General features: G+C 39.0%; 3 protein-coding genes, 1 long non-coding RNA gene and 1 other non-coding gene across 13 annotated transcripts in view; 2 read left to right on the top strand and 3 right to left on the bottom strand.

Moving 5' to 3' along the window:
• Positions 1 to 17,862, bottom strand: part of ccnf (cyclin F) — a 64,663-nt gene extending 46,801 nt beyond the window's left edge. Inside the window, exon 1 of the mRNA XM_077497285.1 lies at positions 17,801 to 17,862. Coding sequence (XP_077353411.1) covers positions 17,801 to 17,852 — 52 coding nt within the window. The 5' untranslated portion in view covers positions 17,853 to 17,862. The remainder of the gene's footprint in view (positions 1 to 17,800) is intronic.
• LOC144002387 (uncharacterized) overlaps positions 1 to 27,367 on the top strand; it is a 258,898-nt gene that overhangs the window by 123,791 nt on the left and 107,740 nt on the right. The window lies entirely within an intron of this gene.
• Positions 138 to 16,073, bottom strand: tedc2 (tubulin epsilon and delta complex 2). 2 transcript variants are annotated; one of them, XM_077497460.1, is made up of 9 exons: positions 15,667 to 16,073; positions 15,259 to 15,302; positions 11,408 to 11,915; positions 11,059 to 11,112; positions 10,896 to 10,974; positions 6,708 to 6,852; positions 2,569 to 2,661; positions 2,053 to 2,240; positions 138 to 430 (listed from the first exon to the last, which is right to left on the bottom strand). In XM_077497460.1, exons 1-9 carry the CDS (start codon positions 15,768 to 15,770, stop codon positions 287 to 289), a joined length of 1,359 nt encoding a protein of 452 aa, XP_077353586.1. In that variant the 5' UTR covers positions 15,771 to 16,073; the 3' UTR covers positions 138 to 286. The 2 variants fall into 2 exon arrangements, with proteins under 2 accessions (XP_077353586.1, XP_077353596.1); XM_077497470.1 differs by having other exon boundaries at positions 6,720 to 6,852.
• trnat-agu (transfer RNA threonine (anticodon AGU)) lies at positions 15,489 to 15,562 on the bottom strand. Its single transcript has one exon. It is a non-coding gene; the product is annotated as a tRNA-Thr (tRNA).
• Positions 20,156 to 27,367, top strand: part of hmox2b (heme oxygenase 2b) — a 7,887-nt gene continuing 675 nt past the window's right edge. Inside the window, exons 1-6 of one of the 8 annotated variants that reach the window (XM_077497536.1) lie at positions 20,156 to 20,229; positions 22,573 to 22,664; positions 23,237 to 23,354; positions 23,431 to 23,922; positions 25,672 to 25,795; positions 26,335 to 27,367. The exon at positions 26,335 to 27,367 is cut by the window's right edge and continues 675 nt beyond it. In XM_077497536.1, coding sequence (XP_077353662.1) covers positions 22,594 to 22,664; positions 23,237 to 23,354; positions 23,431 to 23,922; positions 25,672 to 25,795; positions 26,335 to 26,462 — 933 coding nt within the window. In that variant the 5' untranslated portion in view covers positions 20,156 to 20,229; positions 22,573 to 22,593 and the 3' untranslated portion in view covers positions 26,463 to 27,367. Of the gene's footprint in view, positions 20,230 to 20,399; positions 20,803 to 22,564; positions 22,665 to 23,134; positions 23,355 to 23,430; positions 23,923 to 25,671; positions 25,796 to 26,334 lie in introns of those variants that run through there. The other 7 variants (XM_077497498.1, XM_077497516.1, XM_077497483.1 and 4 more) reach the window with 7 other exon arrangements.

The following is a 27,367-nucleotide window of genomic DNA, read 5'->3' as shown; positions in this document are numbered from 1 at the left end:
TCTCTGTAAGTGCCTTCTGATTTCCTGGCGACCAGTCCAGGGCGTAGTCCACCTTCTGCTCAACGTCAGCTGGAATAGGCGGTATAAGCAATGGATGGGTGGATAAATGGGCATTATGAATAATGAATGACACTAAACAGTGTTAAGATTCTTTTATTGATTTTTTTTTAATTTCAGATCTACAATCATGCTTGTTGCATCACACATGATACAAGAAATGTTCACAATCGATTGGGAAAAGATAACACAAAACAATCACTTCAAGATTTGAAAAGAGGTGCGATCATTACTCGGGCTCAGAGTCCAGGATTATGGCAGGGAAACGCTGACCTCCTTCACCCAGCAGGGAGTACAAGTCTCTCAGCACACTGTGGTTGGTACATGACGAGATGATGGAGGCCAGTTGAGGGGACAGAGCGTCCATCAGGGCCTGTCACATGGACGAGGAAACACCATCAGCTCATTGTAACATTTATAAAAACTAATTCTTGTTTGAAAGCTGAAGAGCACTTAAATGGCTATTTTACACCAATTTCTTTTATTTTCATTATTTCGACCCATTTTGTGCTTGCACATTTCTCAACCGATTTAATTAAACCATTCAAACTTCCAAATAGTTACAAAATTCAGGAAATTCAGGCTTAAAGTGATACTTTACTTATTTAGCCATTTTTGGCACTCAAACATTAATATTTTGCCTATAATAAATTTTATATTTTCATCATTTTTTTCATGTAAAATTAGTACCTTTAAAAACACATTTTGTAACTTGCTGTCGACTGAAAATGACATCACAAGGGCTCAGGTAACCAGCTTGTGAATGTCACATGACCAAACCGAGAATACAAGTGAGCTGTGATTGGTTACCTGAACCTTTGTGATGTCATTTTTAGTCGACAGCAAGTTGCAAAATGTGTTTTTAAATGTACTATTTGTATGCGAAAAATAATGAAAGTATCAAATTAATTATAGAAAAATATGAACTTCTTATTGCTATAATGGGCTAAATATGTGAAGTATCCCTTTAAATCTCCCAAAATTCATACTTTTCACACATTTTCCACACACAAACCCCCCTTTTAAAAAAACAAAACAAATAAAAAAAACACATACATACACATATATATATATATATATATATATATATATATATATATATATATATATATATATATAAAAAGACATTGAACACAACATTTCTCACCTTTTACAAGTTACAAAGCTGATTGATGACATGTTGAGAAGTAGGCATACATGGATACTTGTAAAATGCACTGATACTACACACCAATACTAATTCTGAATATTGATTTTTCTCATTCCCCAAAATATCACATTTTCACAAAAGAAATTCACAAATCAGAGATATTGTGCATGATAACCCCTTCATTCCATGTTTCCCAATGGATTCAAAACATTCCATCTTCAGAATGTGATAAGCACCAAATTATTTTTAACATTCCATGAATTCACACATTTTCACAAGAAAATTCCCAAATTAAGAGATAATTTAAATTGAAACTCTTCTTTCCACATTTCTTGGCTAATACAACTCATTTTCCAAATGTTCATCTTATATGGAGTATATGCCACGGAAGAGGTGGAACGTGATTTTGCACAACAGTTTATTTCCGGTCCGGGTTGCGAACGCGCAACCGAGGGGCACAAAGTCGGAAGCACAAGTATTTTTGACGCAGCCCACACGTCGCAAACCGAACCGGAAACAAACTGATGTGCAAAAACAGTCCTGCCTCTTCCGTGGGATATATCCTATTATGGAACTCTTTGGAACTATTGATCACATGAGCCAAATTTCCTTATTTTTCCACAAAAATCCTGCATTCATGGAAACTTTTTACAAATATAACACTATCATTTAAATGACAGGTTGTATTTTTTTTCAGTCTCACATCAACATTTCTTCCATTTGAATCAACGACTACAATTCATTCTGGAGTCAGATCTTTAGCATTCACACGCAATTTACACAGCAATTTTACTTTGTAGTTAATATTAATGTAATCATAAATGAGTACAGTATGCAACGCTCACCTGCTGGAGGTAAATCTCCTGCTGCAGCAGAGCCACTCTCATCCTGATTGCCTCCAGCTGTCGTAGCTCAGCCTCTGAGGCATAAGTGATAGTCACGGGCAGGCGCTGTGCGATTGCTTCATCTTCCGCTGGCCTGGTGGCATGAAGGCAAACTCCCTCCGGCCTCCACCGATCCCATACTTCCCACTCTGATGAAATAGAAGGCTATTTTTAGAGAGTGAGCAGCCGTAACCCTAAAACGTTTGCTACATCCGCTTGACGAACCATGGCAACAAGAACAGCTTCTAAATGAATTAATTTTTCATTTGAATTGCTAGTTTACAAAAATGGGTCTCCTGAGTGCCTAACCACCCAGCAACTGTGAAATTAAACAATCAAGTCAATACTTTATCTGACTATATCAGAAAATGAGTTAGGGTACCTACAGGGGAATAAATACGTGACCACAGTGTTGGTTCGCTTTAACATGGAATTGGCATGAAAATGAAGAAAAAAAAAATACCCCTCCATTTCTACCTTCTTTTGCACGCTCTGTAATATTCCGGAGCTCCAGTGCTGTTATTTGCAGTCTCTCGGGTGTTAAGTTGAAACACCTGTTTTCTTTCATCCCTGCAGTGATTAAAAAAGAAAAAAACAAACAAACTAATTTGAATTGGATCATTAACGCAAAGGAAATTTGAGTTGTTCAGTGGAAATGTGCTGCCCAACAGTGTAAATTTGTGAGCTAACCACTTCCTGCCAGCTCTCAGGCTTCCATCAAGGTCAAAGTAAAAATAAAAATGCCTGGATTGAATTCAAAATGTAGTAAGTTCTTCCTCTTCTCATGCTTTACTCTTCTGTTAAGGTTAATTAAAAACGGCCCCAAACTTGCTTATCATCGTGGCAGGATGACACTTTGAAAGCTCACAACATTGTCAATATACGATACAACGGAGGCTCCAAAGTTAGGCTGGGTGATATGGCCTTGTGCTGTAGTAAAATCTCCCTCTCTCTCTATTTTTATTCATTTTTTTTATACAAAAATACACATTTACAATTTCAATACATTTTTTTTTTTTTTTTTTACATTTCACTAATAGAAAATGCAAATGACAAGGGCATGGCAAAACGTTGTGCTTTTAGTTTTTCCCATTTTTTTTTCCCCCATTTGATTAATTTCTCCTTATACCAATCCAGTCTTTAGCCAGCATTAACTTGCATCAACTGCCACAGAAATAATGGATGAAACTTTTTCTCTTTTCTTTAGATAATGTGACAACAAGTGTTTTCTCAAAACATCTACATGACCACAAATTACACATTTAATTTTAATTTCTTAAAAAGGGGATATTTGACTCACTGAAAAATTTTCAGCAGTAAAAAGTAGAGATCGACCGATAATCGGTCGGGCCGATAATCGGGGCCGATATTTGACATATTGGTACATATCGGTATCGGCCTGTTTTATTAATCTGACGGCCGATATGAGCGATCCATTTAAAACTCCGTCTTTTCGCTTCGAATGCAGCCCAGAGCGTCTCTGTCTGTTATGGAGTCCAACTCCAGCAATGTAACGCCCATAGCAGCATTTGATTGGTTAGCCGTGCAAGAGCCAGAACCAATCAGTAAGTGTATGCCGTGTATCACAGTAGCCGGTCACACACGCACCCACGGACACGACACAACGCGACAGACACATGCTTCGAAGGTAAGTTAAAAGAGAAGAGACTCCGCCGATCGTTTCACCATGATAAGCTAAACACATTGAATTATGTTGTGTATTAAATGCACTATATGAATGGAGCTGCATTGCCTTGCATTGAATCCCCGCTAGCTAACAGTGGTGTGTTCAGCTTAGCATGTAGGCTAACACCCAGTAGCTAATTCGCTACTTGAACTACTCGGGGAGGGAATCACACACATTTTCACTTAATTAAGTAAATAATGTTTGTTAGAAAGGTTCCAAATATTAACAGTTGTCATTATGATATTGTCTAGTTCCATGTTAAGAGTAGAGTAACGTCATTATATTTACCTCTCGTGACGCACACGTTGCATTCTGGGTCAGTCCACTACTTGTTGCATAGCGGTTATTATGCAGTGAGATGCCACAATGACACTAAATAGCGTTTAGTTACTTTATATTGTGTTTATTTGTCGCACTGGTTTGCCATTGTGTGCCTTAAGCTTCGACGTCGATTTGATTGACAGCTCGTTGTGCACCTCGTTAAAGTCCGCTCCGTAACAAATTAAGTGTCTCAAACACCGTTTAACTACACGAACGTGTTCTCTTCCGTATGGCATTTGGCATTAGTAGAGAAGTGCACTAAAGTATAGTGTGCTTATTTGCTCGTTTTGTCTCTCTTTTCACGTCATGTCTGCCGTCATTTGGGACATTATCCTCTCAATGGATGCCACTAATATGTAACATCTACGGCCGTACACGGCTGCAATTAATGTTCAGTGATGCATCATACTTTGAATAATGAGCTCATGTTTGGTGTGTTGTATAACTTTCTCGTGTGTTAGTAACTATTCATGTGGACAGCTAAGATAGTGCTTGTTAATGTGAATTCGCAATGTTGCAGCCCAGTTATTACTTAGACAAGTACATCTGTGCCATTAAGTGATACAGTACAGTACAGTAGTGAGAGAATAGTGTGCCCATATACACACACGTGTCTATAAGTGTAAAACACATTAAACAGCAGAAACTGGCAGCGTTCCACCGCAACAATGTCTGTTTATGTTTAACCAAGTTATTCTTACTATAATTATAACCAAGTTATTTTACTCAACCTTTTTCTGCGTTGATTGGGGCATCCTAAGTGGCAGTAAACTACATGATGAAGTGTCTTTTGACAGTTCTCTTGTAGAGAGGAGTAGCATGATATTGCTGTTCTCGATTTAAGATCCTCAGCTTATCAAAACTGTCTATATGGTAACAATAACAATAATCATAATAAGGTCTACAAGAACTGTATGGTGTTCAGGGATGAATAGTTTTTCTCATGGAATTTTTTTTATTTATTTTTGCTGTAGTAATAAGTAATGCCACAGCTGATGCACATTTTGAATGACAGGGTTCCTCCTATTACTTCAAAATATAAAAATATAACATTTATAGAATAAAACTACAAGTATCCCAAATGCTATAAAAGGTAATGTCACATTGGCCCCCACATTTAACTCCCCCCGCCACCACCGTCTTATTGCAGATAGAAGGATGTAAAATGAAAAGTGTAGTGTGAGAATCCATTGTAAAGAACGGTTAGGGTTTGCATTATTCAAAAATTTGGTGCCAACATTTTAACTTTTACTGCAAATGAATATCGGCTTCAAATATCGGTTATCTGCCTCCTTGACTACCGATAATCGGAATCGGTATCGGCCCTGAAAAAAGCATATCGGTCGATCTCTAAAAAGTTAATATTTAGTTCAGAATTAATTTGATAATGTCATTATTTTTCATGTCCAATTAATACCTTTATAAACACATTATTCCACTTGCTGTCGACTGAAGATGACATCATCTGTGCTGAGGAAGTAGGTAACGACCAATCACAACTCACCTGTTTTCTGTGTTTGGTCAGCAAACTGAGCCATGATTGGTCGTTACATCTACCTATCATCTTCAAGCGACAGCAAGTAGAAAAAAAAATACTTTTTAAAGGTATTAATTGTTCATAAAAAATAATAAAGTTATACATTAATTACAGACAAAATATTATCTTCTTACTTTTGAAAATGGCTCAGTGAGTCAAGAGAAAATTTGCTAATTATAGCGATCACCCACGAAATTGGCAACATTTTGAATAAACATTTATTTTCCATCCAAATCATCAGTATGGTTGACATCGAAATTTCCGACAATACACGTTGAATCAATGTTGCAAATGCTGATGACACCTGACAGTGACATTGAAACAACCTTGTTCTACGGTATGTCAGACGATGGTTGGGTTAACATTGTTTTCTAGTTGATGTTCTAATGTTGACAAATAGTTGATTGATGACTGACTGGGAAATATGATTTGAGAAGTCTTGGAATTATGGATTGGCGGAGTTTATAGTCGACAAATAGTTGTTTGTGGTTGACCGAGGCAGCGATCACCTCAAAGAGCGAACTCCACCCATAGAACCAGAACTTGAACTTACCATTAATGGTCAGGCTGCTTAGTACAATATTATAACTACGACTGTTTTTTTTTTGTTTTTTTTTTTTTTTTTACATTTGTTTTATACACACATTTTACTAAACAGATGCTAATTACTTAAAACCCCAACAAAGCTGAGAGTTTGACATTGGAATTGAGTTTTTACATTGCCATTATTTTCAACTATCAATTTTTTATACTGCTTATCCTAATTCGGATGGCTGGTGAGTGAGAGGAGGGATTCACCCTGGACTGGTCGCCAGCCAATCACAGGGCACTACAGGGCAGTACAGTAGCCAAACAATGACTGTAAGAGTCTTCAATTAACCTATCATCAAGTTATTTGCAGTGTAGGAGGACAATTTGAACCTTGAACTTCAGTGAGGCAGACGTTACAAGCCACTCGCATACCATGCTACCTTCCCATTCTTAACGATAATTTGGCAGTCAACCAGGCTCACTCAACAGCTTGAGTTATTTTTCTGATTCACTCGTGATTTGTTGCACTGGGGACTTCACCTGGTTCCGCGCCTTGGTCTGGGGTCTGCAGATCCAGAAGGTCCATTGTCTGGCACTGCTGGGCGAGTTCATCGGCCCGGTGAGTCAGTCTGCCAACCAGACTTCCGATCTGCTCCGGGCTTCCAGGTGGCCAGTCCTTGGGAAACTGTAAACGCCGCAATGACAAACCACACATCATACTGTAACTATCCACACGTCTCGAGCACATCAATCCAATTCGCTCAAATGAATGCATCTACAAAGTGCTTTGGGAATGAGTGAGTGATTCTCACTACATAGGAATTATATTGTATTATAATTATAGAGGACTTTTTAATTCACCCATCAGCTAAATGAAGAAAACTTTTGGAACATTACTTGATTACGTCATTGCTATTATATGATTGCAAAATTGCAATGTACCGGAACAATGTGAGCTGAAATTAAAACAACTAAAAAATCACAATAATGCTATTAAAAATGAGCAATTTTACAAAATTAATACAACCTAAGCACAGTATGTCCATCTGTGAGGTCGTGATGTTGTTGTTTTTTGTTTGTTTTTGTTTTGGTATCTGCATTCTGCACAACAAATCTTGGGATATATTGTTTTTCTAATGATCACTGGTTGTTCACTACTATTCAATGTGCATACCGTAGTTTGTGTAATATATTGAGGGCAGTTTGAGGGATAATTTTCACTCACTACATATTCAAGCAGCACTATAAAATAGTAAATCCACTATACAGGTCACTGTACAGTATAGTGGTTTGGGAATGATTCCGGACATACCCTAAAGTCTTCAATGAACCTGACATGTATGTTTATGGAATGTGGGAGAAAGTTCACGGGGAAAATCCATGCAAGCAACGGGTGAAAGTGCAAACTTGACACGCATCTCAACTGTGAGCCATGCGTGTGAACCACTAGTCTAGTGCTACATAGCAAACTGGAAATTTCTGAGAAAAAAAAAAGGGGGTTGTGTTTTTTGCTTAAAGAGTGCTTTGCTTTTGAAATTTTATTATTGTGATTTTTTCCAACATGTTAATGTATGAATGAACCATAACTAATTAGTATTTGTGTATTTTTTGTCAATGTCCTGTTTTAAAAGGATGTAGATAAAAATGTTTTTCTTTTTAATTCAAATCATTAATGGAAAAAAAAAAAGATTAATTGATTAATCAAATAATCGTCAGTTGGAGCCATCCCCTCCATAAGGCGTCACTTTACCATGGTGGAGGGGTTTGTGTGTCCCTATGATTCTAGGTGCTAAGTTGTCTGGGGCTTGATGCCCCTGGTAGGGTCACCCATGGCAAACAGGTGAGGAACCAGACAAAGCACAGTTCATATGACCCCTTGTGATGAATACTATAAACGGACAACGTTTTTCCTTGCTTGGAGCCAGACCTGGATGTGGGGTTCATTGGCAAGCATCTCATGGGGCCCGGCTGAGCATGGCGCAAAAGGCAACGTGAGTACCTCTTCCCATGGTCTCACCATCTGTGGGAGGGGCCAAAGTGCTCAGGTGCCCTGTGAGCTGACCAAAAGCGGGGACCTTGGCGGTCCACTACCCAACTATACAGGAGCTAGATTTCCGGACATGGAATGTCACCTCTCTGGTACGGAAGGAGCCCGAGCTGGTGCGTGAGGAAGCGAAGTTCTGACTGGTCATAGTCGGTCACCCCTCCACACACAGCTTGGGCTCTGGTACCAGTCCTATCGAGAGGGGTTGGACTCTCTTCCACGACAGGTGTGGGCATACTTATTGCCTCCTGGCTTTCCGTCTGTACGCAGAGTTCACCCAAGTGGACGAGAGTGTAGCCTCCCTCCGCCTTCGGGTGTCCATATCTGCACTTAGAACCATGACACCCTTGGCCGCAGTTCAATGATCGCCTTTGTGGTTATGTCATCGGCTTTGTGGCCGCATGTTTTGGTCTGTAGGGAGGTGAAATCCTAGATTCAGGAGGAACAGTGTGGCTTTCATCCTGGCCATGGAACATCAGACCAGCTCTTCACCTTCGTCAGTGTCTTCGAGGGTGCATGGAAGTTCAACCATCCTGTCCTTGTGTTTTGTGGACTTGGAGAAAGTGCTCGACTATGTCCATCGGGGAGTCGGATTTGTTTTCAGTGAGGGTTGGACTCCACCAATTCCATCCATAACCTTTATGAACAGAATTTCTAGGCACAGCCAAGGCGTTGAGGTGTCCGGTGTGTTGGCCTCGGTTTTGTATCTCTTCTTTTTGCAGATGATGAGTCAATGTCTTCTTCAAGCCGCAATCTCCAACTCTCACAGGAAGGGTTTGTTGCAGCAGAGTGTGAAGGGATTGCAATGAAAATCCATCCATCTTCTTGACCGCTTATTCCTCACAAGGGTCGCGGGGGGTGCTGGAGCCTATCTTAGCTGGTTTTGGGCAGTGGGCAAGGTATACCCTGGACTGGTTGTGAGGCCAATTGCAGGGCACACAGAGACAGACAACCACCCAAGCACACCTAGGGACAATTCGGAGCAGCAAATTAACCTGCAATGCATGTCTTTGGAATGTGGGAGGAGACCGGAGTACCCGGAGAAGACCCACGCGGGCACAGGAAGAACATGCAAACTCCACCCAGGAAGGCCGGAGCCTGGACTCGAACCCGAGCCCTCAGTACTGGTAGGCAGACGTGCTAACCAGTCATTCACCATGCCGCCTGCAATGAAAATCTACACCTTAAAAATCTGAGACCATGGAGATTCTGTGCCACATTGGAGGAGTTCAACTATCTTGGGGTCTTGTTCACAGGTGGGGCAGGATGGAGAGGGAGAACGGTGCAGCGTCTGCAACGATGCGGACTCTGTATTGGTCCGTTGTGGTGAAGAAGCTGAGCAGAAAGTTGAAGCTCTTGATTTACCGCTCGATCTACGTTCCTACCCTCACCTATGGTCATGTAACCTGGCAATAGCCAGATTGATAATTGTGATTCACTCAAGGGAATTCTGGGACTACTCCACGGTGATTTGCTTGGGAAAGGCGGTACATGTTGTACATTACTTTGAGCTGATTGGACAATGCTGCATTGTGCACGTATGTTTCGACCAATCACGGCCACGGATGAAAATTTTGTTTTTGTTCTCATCGAAGGGGGGAACAAAGCACGACCATCTTTACAAGCTAAAAATGCACGAAGCGCCTCTTGCTGTTAAACATTCAAGGAAATGTGAGTAATTCTGCAAGAACAGAAATAATTGCAGCGTTAATTCGTTTGTTTGTCCCGGTATTGGCGCTGGCTTCCTGGTTTCATCACAGCTGCAGATCACGCTCCTAACACAATCTCACTCAACCATCGGTTGAAATCAACGGGCTCGGTACGTGATGTATTCTCGAGTGAACTTGCAAATACCGCAAGAATTCATCTTGCACAGCAAGGTTAATGGTCATGAGCTGTCGGTCGTGCCCGAAAGAACAACATCCTGGATACAAGCGGGCGAAATGAGTTTCCTCCGCACTGCAGGGTGTCCTTGCTAAACAGGTTAGATAGGGTTTGAAGCTCGGTCATCTGGAAGAGACTCAGTCAAGTCGCTGCTCCACCACATTGAGAGAAGCCAGAAGATATGGCTCAGGCATCTGGTTAGGTGTTCCGGGCATGTCCCACCAGTAGTAGACCCCGGGTAATGACTCAGGACATACTGGAGAGATTATGTCTCCTGGCTGGAATCACTTCGGGATTCCAAGTGGCTGGGGCGACGGAAGTCTGGGCTTCTCTGCTAAAACCATTAACTGTGTGACATGACCCGGTAGAAAATGGATAGATGGCTGGATAGTTGCAGCCATAATGTAATCAGATATAATCGACTTTCATTGTCAAAACTGTCACCAACAGTTAAAGGCAAGAGCTCAATACAAAAAAATAAAATTAAATTAAAAAAAACTTTCCAAATGCACATATGAAACCTTGTCGCAAAGATGACCACAATAATAAATGTAAATACAACAATAATAATATTCAAGTCAATCAAAAATGGTGAGCTTTAATCCACTTTGTAAAAGCAGCTTTTTTTTGTTTTGTTTTTTTTAAATCAAACTTCTGTATTGGATCTCATGAAGATTAAGCAGGTGTACCTAAAGAAGTGTCCTGTGAGTAAAGCTGTGACACACAGTGGGGGGAAAATCTTCGTGAGAATTTTCCCACCACAGTTTGACAGGCGTCACTAGAAAAGAGGAAGGATATACCGTTGCTCTCATTCTCTCCATGAAGCGACTCCTCCCGGACACAGGTTTCCTTTGAGCGGCCATCACTTTGTCCCACATTCTGTCGAGGAAGGAAACGGCGACATAAGAAAAGTGAGAAATACACTGTTTAACAGTCGGACAAATGATGAGAGATTTTTCCCACCTATTTTGCTTGAGCCTCAGACAAATCCACTGTTCCTTCAGGTTGCTTTGTGCTCTGGCAGGAGACAATTTATGGGAAAAATAAAAAGACATGCTAATGCTAGCTTATGATGCTGCTGCTGTGCTTTATCTCTAACGCTGCTATATTGTATTACATTCCTTAGCCTCTATTTTACTACCACAGGCCACATGCATGCGTTAACATTTGTCTAAAAAGTGACTTTTAATACATTTAAATACTGTATCTGTGGGAGGGGTAAAACAGTTTCAAAATGTTTTATATAGTCTCTCTAAATGGCAGACTTTCACACAAACAAGTCAAACTACTATTTGGGTCTAACATACTGTACCTTGGTTGAGACAGACTGTGATCCCCCGCGTCTCCTATGTCATGCGACGTTGCAGCTGAAACTTTGATTAGGTGCTCACCGCTCGTCATGATATTTCCACCAGTGATGCTCACTGGGACATTGTGCTGGACAATTTTTGGAGTCTGATGATGCATGGTCTTCGAATGGGTCTTGGTCACATTTTTAATAGTGGTGCTTTTATACTTTCCGGGACCGCAGGAGGCTGAGGATCTCGATGATGTCACAGGCTTTTGGGGCACTTTTTTGTCACTACTGGCAGACTTGAGCGTTGATTTGATGGTCGTCTGGTTTCCTTTGAAAGCAGCAGAGGCTTTTAAAGTCGCCTCTCTGGGTATGGCAGTTATGTTCTTTGGAAACGGAGTGGGTTTGTTTCCCTTGGGGTCTTTACTGGAAAACCTTGTGCCAGTGCGCACATGGAGAGCTTTTTCTAATGCTTTCTCAAGCAGTTTCATTTCTTGTGTCTCCAATGGGGATGATGTTGCTGTGTCTGAACAAATACACAAACATATGCATACGTATTCAGTATATTGGGTACACTTGCACAATCTAATTAGCTCCATATTTCTTCAAATAATGGCCTCTGTTGGCCAGCTCATTGCGGTGTGATGCAACCAGCATTGTTAATAAAATAAACGAGCGCCTCAATTCAAATAAAATGACATTTTCTTTTCCCCTCAGGTAAAAATAAATAGAAGCTTGTGCCACTTTGTAATTGGAATAACTAGATTGTAATGATAATTTCACTCACAGGCTTAATAAAGTACAACCTACCTGACAGACAATCATTTCATTCCATTGATTGACAAGTTGGATTTGGTGTTTCAACAGTATTAATGTATTTAATCTTATATTCCTGTTTTGTTTTTTTGTTTTTTTGTTTTTTATGTCATCTGGCTAAAACAGAAGAATATTTTGGGGAAGCCACTTTATAGGCCTCTGGTAAAAAATAAAAAATAAAAATCCCCCTCCTCCTCCTTTTTATAATCATCTTTCCATAGACATCTACTTTAAATATCTTTAACAGAGAGCAGCTAAGGTCACATCGGCAAATTGGCAAGGACTGATAGATTTATTTTCATTTATTGGCCAAAGAGGTGTATGAATAAAGACCTATAATGTTATATCTACCTAGTTAACATAGTTTATAGTTATCTAGCTGTATAGATTATCTATGCAGAGTATGACCCAGGGGACTGATCTCACAGTGACCATGAAGTCAAAGTAAAATGAAAACATGCGGTAGTTTTATTGTAATGTGCTTTTTATGTGCATACGTGTGGATGCTAGTACAAGCGAGGAGCGAGCAAGAGCAATGTGTCTGAAGGTTGCCAACTTAGCTATGTTTTTGTAATATATGTATGTATGTATGTATGTATGTATGTATGTATATAGTGACTTTTCCCACCCATCTAGCAACTAAAAAAAGAGACTAGTAAAAATAGCAACAGTGGTCATAATACTAGCAACATCTTATTTCCTGGACGGTGAAGGGAAGAGGGCCAAGAAGATATGGCCCGATAATATTGTACGTAAATGATTTACGTGCAATATAAAACTGTAGATTTACGGTAAATCTACAGTTTTATATACTGTACTAATGTGTATTAAAAATCATCACTGTATAATTTTACATCTCCATCAATATTACACTTTAAGTCCTACTTATCTATCTACGAGTCCTGACTAAGAACAGGTAATATGAGTTGACGGTTGGTGCACAAAATCAACGGCATAGTATTCAAAGAGATATATAACACTAAATCAACTTTTTTTTTTGCTGATAAACTGTATTAACTGATGTCTACTAATGCTGTCTACATGTCCTTGTTATTATGTGGACATTTTAGCATGTTTGTTGAAAGTTTGAATTTGGGGCAAAAACCGTGTGTTTGGCGCCATCTTATGGTTAAACACTTGGATAAACACAATTTGGCTGTTTGTCCTTTTTTTAATTTTTTTTTTTTATACCCACTCACACAAGTGGCCTACTTCTTGTAGGCCACATACATGGGCCTATCCCAGGGGGAGGATCAAACTCACGGCAACCGGCACCAAAGGCAAGTGACGGTTCCACTCCTCCACCTGTCCTCTCATTGGATGATAAGTGATTTACTACGTCACTTGTAAAGAACCCACCGGCTCAGTTTCGCACACGCCTCCTTACGCGAGTTGGAGTAGTAGCATTTGACAAACATCTTTATACCAATTTTCAGGTTAGTGGTTTATTAGTATTATTAGCAATTTGTTAGTTCATTTAGAATAGCTTTTCGTAGTATAGAAATTGTTTATATTGTAGTTTTCACTGCTGCTGTAGTGTCAATCACAGCCAGGCAACACCTCCTTTGAGCACTGTTTTCAAATATTAGTGAGGGGTGGAGCAAAAGTCTGATTTCCTGTTGGGTTATACTTTAAAGGGGCTGTCTGCCGGATTCACTCAGGAAAATGCACTTTTTAAATACAGGATGTACACACTTTAACTTTCTCTCAGTCTATACATCTGTGTTTTTGTTCATCTTTTGTGGTAATTTCGTCCTAAACCCCCACCTCCCCAGCAAATCGCTGAGTGTCGGCGTGTCGCAAACGGGGCCGGGCGAACGTGTCAGCTGCGTGACGTCACTCCCGCAGCAATTTGAAAGCAAGCACGGATTTAAAAAATTTTTTCACTCACTCACTCACACAAGAGCGGCTAGCAGGGGAAGCTAAAAAATAAAAAAAATAGTAAAAGCTTGCAAGAGCAAAGCAGAAGGTGACAAGTGACGGGGGCCCGAATCACGGGACTCAGTGATGACCATCTGCAGGCCCCAGCTTTGACCCAACGCTCGATGCAAGCACCACCCGGGCCTTTGGCCATCCGAAGCGGGAAAATGGCGGTGGAACATGTCAGCCTACTGTAAGGTGTGACTCCAGCCATGTAATATAATCAGTGATTACTAGACCTACGATTATATACATACATACATACATACATACATACATACATATATATATATATATATATATATAGAGAGAGAGAGAGAGAGAGAGAGAGAGAGAGAGATAGATAGATATAATGTACCTTGATGTGACAAAACATATACATATATATACATATATATATATGTATATATATATATATATATATATATATATATATATATATATATATATATATATATATATATATATATATATAGTATATTATTGAAATCAATAGTGGGCTTTAAATTTAATTAATTATTAGTTCACCACTATATGGCGCTAACGATTACACACCGTGGCTTTCATAATGGAATATAGTTTGTTTACAATTTATATTTCCGAATTATAGCAAAAAAATAATAATACAGTATCTACACACATAGCAAAAGCAAGAAGTCGCAGGTGAGTTGTCATCTTACAGTCGCCTGAACTTGAGTAGTGCGAGGTTTAGTGTTCGACAGTTCATTGTCCCTAAGCCTAGTTCCTACCTAAGCTTGTATTTGTGCTTGCACATTAAAGAGTCCTGTTTTTGTTTAAGTCCTCATTAAAAAATCAAAATAAAAAACACATTTTTCCTCATCAGATTCTAGGGAGAAAGTTGCAGTTGTCTACTGGTGTGGACTGAATGGTGGCAAGTGGCAACAATGGAGAAAAGGCCTGTATTATGTTGGGGGTGAGGGGGCGGGGGTGAACTTAGTTTAAAATTCTGAATTATAAACTATGAACTGAACTACTTCATTTTAAAAAATTGTGAACTGAACTTTGAACCAGTTTCTGGCAAACTGGCAGTTTGCATAGAAAATTAATCTTCCCTGCACTGAACACAACCGTTTTCAATTGTTTTAAACTTGTTTTTAATTATTTAAAATTACCAGTTGGAACGTCATGAGTTGGTTCTGGTTCTTCGGGAGCTGTCCTGTAGAGAAAAGACAGAATGGAAGTCATTATACATAACCAAGCAATTCTAGCATATGCATTCAATAGAGTTAACTTACACTAATGTGACCCCATTATACCGTTTCATTCCTGTATGACTACAGCAACAAGACCGACCAAATGAGTGTTTTATGTATGTTGTAATGAAAAATAACAATACGTAAAAAGGCACTGCTGGGATTCGAACCCAGGATCTCCTGTTTACTAGACAGGCGCTTTAACCAACTAATCCACAGCGCCAGGTGCCATTAGAGGTAATAATCGACGAATTCAATGGTTAGTAAGTAATGGATCCTACCGATCATAATAAACCGAGTTTTATAGTGCAAACAGAGCGTACTTACAGCGTTTGGAGTACTTCTTTGTAAAACTGAATGCGGCAATGCACCCTCGCCTGTTCGTCTTTGCACGACCGAATGGCTGTCTCGACGGCGGTAAGCAGCGACATACTTCTTGACTGCTTAACTTTAAAAGAACATTAAGAGTAGGGTTGTTTCATTTAAAGTGTCAATATATGCCGTCAACGGTCATATTTTCAAAAATACAAACAGAGCGCGAGCCCGCAAATCCGTATGACGTAGGCGGAAGTAAAAGTCCCTCAAAAGTTAAAGGACAACACTTTAAATACCGAGAATTCTGAAAATGCGTGTAAATGTATGTATACTAAATTTTACTAAATATAAATGAATTTTATTCACAAGAACAATGGCAAAAAACAACACTGTGACTTTGCTTTATCGTCGTGTGCCATCTCTCGCGAGAAATGGCACATACACTTGAGTCTTTCATGCAATGTATCAAAATTCACAGAAGAATCGATCGAGTTCTCCTTGAATTTAATAGAAATGCTCCTAAAAGCATCATTTTGTAAATACAGCAGCAGCTTGCTGGCCTCGAAGCAATGTCTCATGCCCTCATCTCATTCAGCATCTCGCTCCTTCCCTGCCAACAATCAAAGCAGCCATCTGCCATGATACTAATGATGTGCACTAATATTCCCATACACACATTATTACCTCTTCGTCTGTCGTACTTCTCCCATGTGCAGACACGTCACTTAATTCATTTTTTCCCCCATACATGTACAATTTGTATTGTATGTAGGCTATATGTTTTAGATTTCCTGTTCAGACAAATCAAATGTATACTACATAGGCCTATATTTCTTGAGCGATAGTGTCAGCCAAAACTGTCTAAATATATCGTCTGAAGTTGAACACAAAAAAGCTAAATGTCATTAAAACTCTTTGACTGCCGAAGACGATTAATAATGATTAGTAAAATTACAATGAATGGAATGCGATCTTTCATTTAGTACCCACATTGCATATGTAGTAAAAGGTAAATATTCTTTTTTTGCCTTGAAAGATGAGTTAAAATGTTCAAAATCGGTTGCCACTTTGTTTTTTTGGTAACGTGTGGCAGTCAAAGAGTTAAGACATGATTACCGCAATATCAAGTGTGTACTGTATGCAGTTGCCACAGACCCGTCACCAGAAAGAAATTGTAGGGGGGCATTACCTTTTTTTGGGGGGGCACACTTTATCAACCTGAATCTAATGTTCATCAGGTTGAACAGTGGCATTGTGACAACTGCAAAAGTGTTCAGAAATATTTTCTGTCACTTAAAAGCGGCAGTTCGTTCCGAAATCTAAAAGACAAACTGAAAAAAAAATGTGTAGTTCATTTTGCATTTATTCAACTCAAAAGTTCATTTGAAACAAATCCACTCGTCACTTCTGTAAACAACTATGTCCGAATGAATGACTCTGTGACCCAGCCCCTTCTATCTGGAATTGGCTAGCAGTTGCCTTCATTTGCGTGTTGGATTAGGGCTGTACGATATGGACAAAATTTCCTTTCATTTTTGCCAGACATCTCTATTCTTTGATCTTTGACTCAGCATGAGACTTCACATCATTTTACTTTTTTTATGCTGCCTTCTGTATTTTGTGTTATTTTATTTCTATACTTGTACAGATTATTTTTATTTTTTTTTAGTATTTTATTTGCGTGTATACTTATCTACTTATATTTACTCTAATTAATTTTATTTTGTGTTATTTTATTTCACTTGTGTCTACTAAAAGACTAATTTCTATTCCATGCACAGCACTTTGTATGCAGCAATGGCTGTTTTAAAGTGATTTAGAAATAAGGTTGAGTTATGTCGATGATATACAGAAACAAAATATGGGTTCAGTGAAAAACTAAGCAGAATATCAATCCAAAAGGATGTGTAAAGTGCTGTTTTTTTAATTAGAATTTAGTGACAGTCATCAACATGAACAAACTAAGCAATAAAAAAGAGAATTCAACTCACATTGTACTGCAACTGCTTTAGTGATAAATAATTTTATGCTCCTTAGTTGTTGTTGTGTATGTGACTGCTTGGGTCTGTTAACAGCATACTGTGTATTGCTACATTTCATCCGTGCTGTATGGCTTGACTAATTAAAATAAAAGTTTGACACTCACTTGTAAACGTAACCAGTGGACTCAGGATTCCCATTGATGTCAACTGTGTCATCCTGGATCTAGGTTTGGCATTTGGTGGCTTCCATTAAAGCGGCACGACGTGCTCACTGCTCAGTCTTTGTGCCAGCGCCAGCCGGCAAATGCGTACTATCTACCCGGAAGTAGATTTGGCTAAGGCACGTCTGCAGAGCGCGCGTCTCCCCCGACCCCACCCCATCCCTCCTGATCCTGATTGTCATTGGCTCGCTGAGTTGTCAATCACAGCCAAACTTGAAAGGAGGTATGTGGTTGGCTGGCACGCCATGCTTTACTTAAAACAGAAGGCGCAAGTTTACGTGACTGATAGGACGAATAGTTGGTGAGTCATCTTGCTAGGGCGGGCACGGCTGACTGACAGGGCGGGCACGGACCCCCAAGGCCCGCCCATGGCGACGGGTCCGAGTTGCCATATGTCAATTTAATGACAAAATGTTTTCAAAGGCTATTTTTACATTTCAATACATTTTCATAATGCGTCTGAACATCTATAAAACCGAGAACTATGCTGTTACATGATTTATTTTTTTTAAGTAGCACTTGGTAGTAAAGGTTTGAGAACCACTGTATTAGATGACAGAAGGTAAATATATATATATATATATATATATATATATATATATATATATATATATATATATATATATATATATATATATATATATATATATATATATCAGTGGTTCTTAAACTGGCTTTGAGGTGTTCTGTGAGTCAGTCTCAGGGGTTCAGCGGAGGTCAAGAAACAAGGCTGCAGGTGATCATGCTCCATTGCAAGGTCTATGTGCTGCAGGGAATTTGGTGCTCTCAGTAGTCGACTTGTGGCTGTTGTGATGGTACATCATGTGATTCCTTTATTATTGTTATCTCTTCATACCAATCCTGTTGAGCAAAAAAATAAAGTGGTCGGACCAATTAGTGCTATATGAATTCACGTAGTATGTATAGTATAACGGAATGTATGGTGTTCCACAAGGTTAAATTCTCTGCGCCTCTGCTGTTTTCATTGTATCTGCTGCCCCTCAGTTGCATCTTAAGAAAGAAAACAGCAGTGGTTGTTTTTTAAAGGGCTCTATGAATAGTTAATTTGAGTGGTGGGAGTCACACTTCCTTAAACTGCATGGAAATGGGGAATACAAGAACATAACACTTGTTGAATTCAAGGTGAAGAGAGCCAGATTCAATGGAAAGGCAAATCTCCCTGTTCATTTTGTTCACCAGTAAACACTAGACCTATGTCTTGAATTTGAAAAGAAAAAAAAAACTTCATTTTTTTCAGTAAAGAAAGGTTCAGTTAATGCACGTAGGAAACTGGTGGTGTTCAGTACCCCTCAAGGTTCCGAACCGCTGCCCTATATCCATCATTATTTAAAAATTCAAATTAATGAACACTTTCTGTGACTTTTTTTGGTTGCTGATGTTCTGTGAGATTTTTCCAATGTAAAATATGTGTGCTGGCTCAATAAATAAAACAATAATGTACTCAATAGACCAGCTTAAAATCCTTTCCTCCACAAGATAACATACCACACTGCCATACACTTTGTTTCGGGTACTCCTTTTTAACACTCACCATTGTGAACTGTTGTTGGACTTTCGGCTTAGTCCTGATAGTCCCTGATTATTTGGACCAATTTTTGACTCATGCAGACACATTTGCTGGTCTATCTATAAAAACAAACACTGGCAAGAAGTTAGAACCCACCCTATCTTCATTATCTGATCACCTTGAATACCACCACCAGCACATTGCATTCCAGCAGTTTTTATGTACCTCTTCATTCTATTCCCAAAGTCCACACTACTTTTGTTTGGTCGATTGTCTTTTCAATGTTATGCCCAGATGACTGGAACCCTCTTCAACAAGTAATAAAACTCACCTCATTCATCCCAATACAGTTTAAAGATAGTGAAACTGTACATGATCGGTACACCTGTTTTTAGCATGATATGAACCTTTTTTCCACCATTTTCTTTGATACATACATATGTGACTATCACATTCTACACGTGGTTGTCTTTTTTTTTGCATTTGCATGTTGCTTTAGTTTATTCATGTTTGCAGCCAGGTCGAACATTGCAAATAATAATCAGACTTTCAATTGTCTTACATAAAGTACATGTAATACGTAACACGGGGCATGTCCTTGTTTTTGCTTAGTTCTTTAGCACCACTTTTTGAAAGTACCTTTCGGGTGTATTTCTTTTGAATATTTTGTCACTCACTCGTTTAAACGTTTTGAAACTGGCGTCTTAACAACTTCCTGTTTTTATCACGTGGCCACGACACGTGACGACCGAGAACCAGATTGGGGCGGAGCCTAACATGCGCAATGGACGTCTAGCTTGAAGTTTGTAGTTCACCCGAGCGACGCGTATTGGCTGGAGTGAAGGTTAGTACGGCATTACAGCAACACACCGTTTTAAATATGGATTCTAAAAGTGAAGAAAAAGCCTAAAAATATGTTTTTATCGTAAATTGTCGACCAACTTTTTGTGGAATTTTTACCGAGAGATTTCTAGGTATTAGCTTGTGTATTGTTAGCAAGCAAAGTTAGCTGTTGTTGTTGTCATAATGACGTTTTATTGTAATCTCCTAACAAAGGTGCAATATCTCTCACTCGTATTTAGACGAGGGTTGTAAATGTCTCTAATTAATAACCGCTGCCTACATTGTAGCTATACCTAGAATCTACGTTGAGTGACATAAGGCCTTTGTGATGCTGCTTTTTGTCTGCCAGTATTAGTGTGGTTAAAGCCACCCTAGTGTCAATAGACCTGTACTATAGAACTATAGATGGCCTGTTTGCATCAGCTCGTTTCAACCTGCTGCTGTTTTGTAAACCTTACAGTCTGGTTTTAAAGTAGCTGAAGCTGCATCATCATCAACATAATCTCAGGGACCTCACCAACACAACGCGGCCACAAAAGCCCCCCTTTATCCCAATCCGAACGTCCTCTGGCTGGTGGGTAGAATAGCCAAAAATTGGATCAAGTAAGAGTATGGTTACTTCAGAATGATATGATTCCAGTAAAAGTAAAAAGTAGTCATATGAATTTTACTTAAGTAGTAAGTGTAAGTAAGTAGTCAATGAAAAACTACTAAGTACTATGTGGTCACTGGTGAGTATTTTATTTTATTTTTTAAATCAGAGCATTAATGTGTAAAGTAAAGTAAAAATACTTTGTTACCTCAACATTATCCTCATTAATAAGTACAAATGTTCCCAATATCATCTGAATTTTGGGTACTTTTCTGGAATAATTTTCAGGCAAATTTTTACTTCTACTCCTTAGATTTTCCGCGATAGAGTGCAACAGCAGAAATACAAAATAAAATACAACACTCTTACCTGAATTTATTGTCTAGGGTTAAGTAAGTTATTATACTTTTTAGGGGTGTTAAAAAAAATCGATTCGGCGATATATCGCGATACTACATCGCGCGATTCTCGAATCGATTCAATAAAAAAAAAATCGATTTTTTATTTATTTATTTATTTTTTATTTTTTATAAGATCTCAGAATTGTTCATTCGGTAGTCTTACCGATTCAACGTCTTATCATCATTGCCTTTTTTTGTGTGTGTGTGTGTGTGTGTGTGTGTGTGTGTGTGTGAATCGATTTTTAAACTTCCATTTTTAATGGAAAAATATTCAACAAAACGTCTGACTTCGGGTTAGGATTCACACCTTGAGCATGGAAGAATGTTATATGAACGGAACATTAAGCCTTAATATTTTATTTTAATGCTGTTCAAACATGAAACAGATTACAACATCTATAAGACTGAAATTTCAGATAAATAAATAATACATTTTCATATAAATCTTACACTCTACAAGCGTACTGATTAGTATTTTCTAAATTTGAATGAAAAAAAATCGCAACAATCGACTTATAAATTCGTATCGGGATTAATCGGTATCGAATCGAATCGTGACCTGTGAATCGTGATACGAATCGAATCGTCAGGTACTAGGCAATTCACACCCCTAATACTTTTTATCTTACTTTTGATTTTGGTGTTTACTCACACAGAAATCAGCACATGCCACAGATAAGTTATTAATATCGCTTGGAACTATTTTATATCATGAAAGAAGTACTACATAATAACTTAAATGTCTCCTTTAAGGAGGAAGACCGGGGCCGACTCAGCTCACTGCCGTGCAACTTGTCATTTCCATATTATGTTATGTGCCTTGTACTATTTGTACACCATACAATGTCGGAAAAAACATTCGTCACACAATACAGGCACTGTATCCAAAATTCTGCTGTGACAAAGCTAGTCATACTCCGGAGGCAGTACTTCATACAATACACCGTGTGTATGTGGCTCACTAAGTACCTCCTCCACCTATTTGATCATGCAGCCCTAGGGGGTTGAGTTCCTTACTGTTTCCACGCATGATAGATTAAGCTGAAAGTCAAACAACTTATTTCTTTTAGTTTTCTTTTGGTCTTAAATTATTTTGCAAATTATTTCAAATGTTCCAATTATGTGAATCACATTCAGTTAGCTTGTATATGAAATGTGAATTACAGACAGAACTATTTCTATACAAGCAATTAATAAAGCCATACTACATAAATAAATGTCTCCTCTAATGTAATTTACTCTAAAGCAGTTATACCTTTTCCTATGTTGCAGTAACTTACTTTCAGTTCTATGCCTATCACACTGCCTATTTTACACTAAATGTTAGCTGAACTCTTATGACGATTTTTAGGGGTGACGACCATCAGACAAAATGGCCACAACAACAGAGAACGTGTCCAATGGCGGAGGACCCATGCATGAGGAGAAAGGAGACGACCTCAGGTTAACCTTCCCTTGTATTTGCAGCATCTCTTCAAACACAACACAAGGAAAGGCATACGATCACAATGTCAACATAGTGTTATTAGCTGAGCATGCAGTAAAGCAATTTCGGCCCGGGGGCCATTTGAGGACTGGAGATGTTGCACCCATGGCTCGTCACTTAGTCTAATAAAATGAAATGTTGCCCCCCCCCCCCCCCCCACCCCTTTTTTTTTTTTTTTTTTTTTAACAATACCAAATTGTTCATGTCAAAACGTATAATAGTACTTTATTTAGAATCACAACACAATAAAATTAAAGGTATGAATTATGTACTGTGAATTTCAATTAAATTAGCAAATTAGTATATCACACAGATACCAATTCTTGTCACTTTTTGTAAAACTGCTTCACCCATGTTGACCTATATTACATGGAGATGTTTTTAATGTGAAGGGGCCATTTCTTGCTATGGTTTTTTCTGTGTGCAGCTCTCAGTGGAAAAGTGTGGACATACCTGCATCAACATTAAACAAAGGAGGAGGAGTTTGCGTTAAAGCAAGCGCTGTACATTATTCCCTTCCTCTCCCCAGGCCCGATGATTTATCAGAGATGCTGGCTGCCGGTACCAAAGACATTCACGAAAAGGCGGAGAACACACAATTTGTAAAGGACTTCCTTAGGGGACGAATCCGCAAAGAGCTCTTTAAGGTGAGTCAGGAAGAGATGAAAGCAACACAGGTGGCCTTGATGGAGATGAAAACATGATTGATATTTCCCCTGACAGCTGGGCGCCGTAGCTCTCTACTACACCTACACCGCCATGGAAGAGGAAATCGAAATCAATAAGGACCACCCGAGCTTCGCCGCGCTTTATTTCCCGTCCGAGCTGCACCGCCACAAGGCCCTGGCCCGCGACCTGGAATACTTTTACGGTCCCCAATGGCAGAGCGAGATCAGCTGCTCCCCGGCCACCCAACGCTACGTGGACCGCATCCACCAAGTGGGCCGGGAGGACCCGGCGCTGCTGGTGGCCTACGCCTACACCCGCTACATGGGCGACCTGTCCGGGGGCCAGGTGCTGAAGAAGGTGGCGCAGAGAGCCTTGAAGCTCCCCGCCACGGGGGAGGGCCTGGAGTTCTACCACTTCGACGCCATCCACAGCGCCAAGGCCTTCAAGCAGCTTTACCGCAGCCGCATGAACGAGTTGGAACTGGACGCCGAGACCAAGGATAGGCTGGTGGAAGAGGCCATCAAGTCCTTTCAATTCAACATTGAGGTAAAACGAACCAATTACAGATACTTTGTTTTTGAACTTTAGCAGATAGTAGGGGTGGGCAATATGACGATATTAGATGGTTAAGTGTTGATGATCTCATAAAGCTGAAAGATCGACATGATCGTCTGTAGGGCACATTTTATACAGTTCAACTTTATGCGGGCTCAAGCTTGGTTTATGCTTGATGCATCCGTGTGGTCTTTTTTTTTTTTTTTTTTTTTTTTTTCTCCATGCACGCACTCACACAAACACGCACACAAACTTACTCCGCTCCTCTAGTCAGCATGCTAATGCTAAATTCTCACCGGGCCTACATCCGCGGCCGGCGAGGGGACGCTCCCCCGCGCTGCAACACGCGCACCTACGAGAATTTGTAAACTAGGCAGAGACGCGGACGAGCAAACGCTGTCGTAAACAGTGTTTTCTACTTTCCAATTCTGTGTTTTATTTACTTTGCTAACTCATTCCAAACTTTTTGTCAATAGTTTGAGGAAAAAACATTTTCAATTTCTATTGTGGTGTTAAGCGCTGTTCGTACACCGTTGGCACTGTAACTAAAGTAACCGAGACTGTTCATTATTACCATTTATGTTTATATTCATTGCACTATTAGATAAAAAAATGAATTCAATTGAAACCAGTTCAGAAAACTTCGTTGGCTAAAGATGTCTGTTTTCTTTCTTTTAGGGTTTTATACATTTTAAATATGTTTAAAATTTTACAAAAATGTTCAGAAATGTGAAGATTAGTCTAAAAATATGTAAAAAAAAAAAAAAAAAAAAAAAATCGTGATAAAATCGAGATCGTGAATTTATTTTTAAAGAATCGTGATATGACATTTTTACCATATTGCCCTAGCAGATAGTGAACAATTCTTCAAAAAAGCAGCTTTTTATTTATTAAAACAGAATTACCTAATTTCAAACAACCACATACAGAACCTGCCTTACAAAAGTCTGTTAGCTTCATGCTAACAAAGAATGCAAAACACCATCGACAATTGTGCTTTAAGCATATTTGCGTCAACATGGAGACAGCTCAAGGTTGTTAATATATGGTTAATAAAAACTAGCATGATAAACTAGGGATTTGCAACATTTTTCAGACCAATACAAGTACGAATACTCAATATATATACACCCTATATCTCCCAATATAGATTTTTTCCTGCATGAAATTAATCTCAATTTCCTATTCTAATTTCTGGTTCTTAATCTGGTATTATTACTTTTAAATAAAGCCTGGTGTCGACCATGGCTTACCCCCCCCCCCCCCCCCCCCCCCCCCCCAAAAAAAAGAGAAAATAATCGGGAAAAACATTTTCATTAACAAAGTAAAAACAGAAATGCTTTTAAGTAAAAATGTAAATGCTTGTAAAAACATGAAAACTAACTGAAACTACAAGATTCATAAAAGCTTTTGAGATCTATTTCAAAATCTAAGTATTTCACTGTTGCTGTACATCAGTACAAAAGAATATTCCAATAGTCTACTTTATTACAAACTACTTAGTGAACTTTTTTTTTTATTATACTCAACAAATACTGCATATATGTATTTTAAAAAAACTAAAAACAAGACCTAAAACTAAGGTCAAAACAAAACAAATACGAACTAACAAAATCTCCAAAGCTATTGCAACCCGATGATAGACAACATAACAATGGTCACGGCTCAGCAAAATCTACTTAAGTATAGTACTTTTACTTCCCATTGCTGGAAATCATCTGAAATGTTTTATGCTGGAAGGTTTTCGAGGAGCTGGAGGAAATCGGGAAAACTTTCGAAGAGGAGGTCTCCGAAGCAGAAATGCCCATTCATGGAGACATGGGAGGCGACATCAGCAAATGTCCCTATTATGCTACCAAAATGGGTACGCTTTTGGTTTTTGTAGCCCCACTCGGGACTCGAGCATGGACATAGAAAATGATCCCACCTTTTTTTTACATTAAGAATTGTAATTTGACATATATATTGAACACAAAAGTAGTATATTTTTTTTATTTATTATTTAAGAAATATTAATGATGTGACAAATTCAACTAAAAATTAATTATTTTTTGGGACAAAACTAACTTTAATTTTTATTTTTTTCATATTTTAACCATGATGTGTAAACTTTCTATACCTGTTCGTTTGATTTTAGGATGATCCAAATTTTGATTTTGGTAATGCTTTTTATTTTACTTCTTCTTTTCTTTTAACTATAATCTAACTTGTCAAAATGTTGGGTGGACAAAATCTAAAGGTTTACTAACAGTTTGTATTAATTTATGTATCAAATGTTTTTATATAGATGTAAAATTGTTCCTACATTTTTATCCATCTAATCTGTAATACTTGATTGTAAACAGTAGATGGTAGCTGCAGCCCTACTAAGCACCTTTCTTGATATTGCCCCTCTCATTTTAGCGGCAACAGATGGGACAGCATACGTGTGCCAGCTGGCCATGGCCGTCCTGCGTCACCCCACCGGCCAGGTCCTCATCGCCACGTGGTTCGCCGCTTTAGCAGGCCTGGCCGCCTGGTATGTGATGTGAGGAGGGGAGGCTGAACCGAGGAGAAAAACACTGAAGGACGGAACGCAGTGAGAAGGTTTCTCAGGTTTGGAGTCCAAGTGTATTCAAAGTTGCCTCGTGCAGCCGTAGAAAGTACACCTTGATGCGGAATTCCAATACGTTCATCTTAAGGACCATTTTGACCCCTCACCCATCTATCAAGCTTTTTTTTTCTCTGCCTCCTTTGCTCCATCCATCCATCCTGTGATTATGTTGTCACATCAGGTTTTCCTCACACGTTCCCATAACTTGACAGATGATTGAAGCACAGGTTTATGCTGTACAGTGATACAAAGATGTTTAATGATAATTGCTTGGTAAAACCTACTATGCATATGTTGCAGATGAGCGTTCTTAGAGAGTGTTTTCGGTCATACAGGGACTTGATTTGACTCAGGAAAGATGTGTTTTACTAACAGAGCGGTTTATTTCTCACATATAATCTTTTGTTTTTTGATATTGCGGTATGCAAAGTCAAAACTGCGTTGCTGCGATAAAAATGTTTGATTACATTTCATCATTCCTATGCGGGCCTTCAATGTTGACTACCATATTTCCTCATATACTCGCCATTTATGCAACTGCAGAAAGCACCATCATTAAGATGTTTATTAGATGAATGTATTTTTAGACCATATTAAAAATAAATCCCACAAGTAAAATCAGATTTTAATCATGTATATTAAGAATCTGTAGATATCAGCTTTACAGATGCCACCTCTGCTCTGCACAAGGTTACAACACAATGTTAATGAGGCATCACGTCTATTAGAGCAAAGTCAGCTATATGAAGTATCACGGCATCATCGCTGTGACAAGTGTGTGAAAAACACATTTGTGCTAGTGAGAAGTACATAGGAATTAAACAGCAAGGCGATACATTAATG

The sequence above is a fragment of the Festucalex cinctus genome, chromosome 1 (assembly GCF_051991245.1).
Source record: "Festucalex cinctus isolate MCC-2025b chromosome 1, RoL_Fcin_1.0, whole genome shotgun sequence".
Taxonomy (NCBI): Eukaryota; Metazoa; Chordata; class Actinopteri; order Syngnathiformes; family Syngnathidae; genus Festucalex; species Festucalex cinctus.
This window is presented reverse-complemented; position numbering and strand designations above follow the sequence as displayed.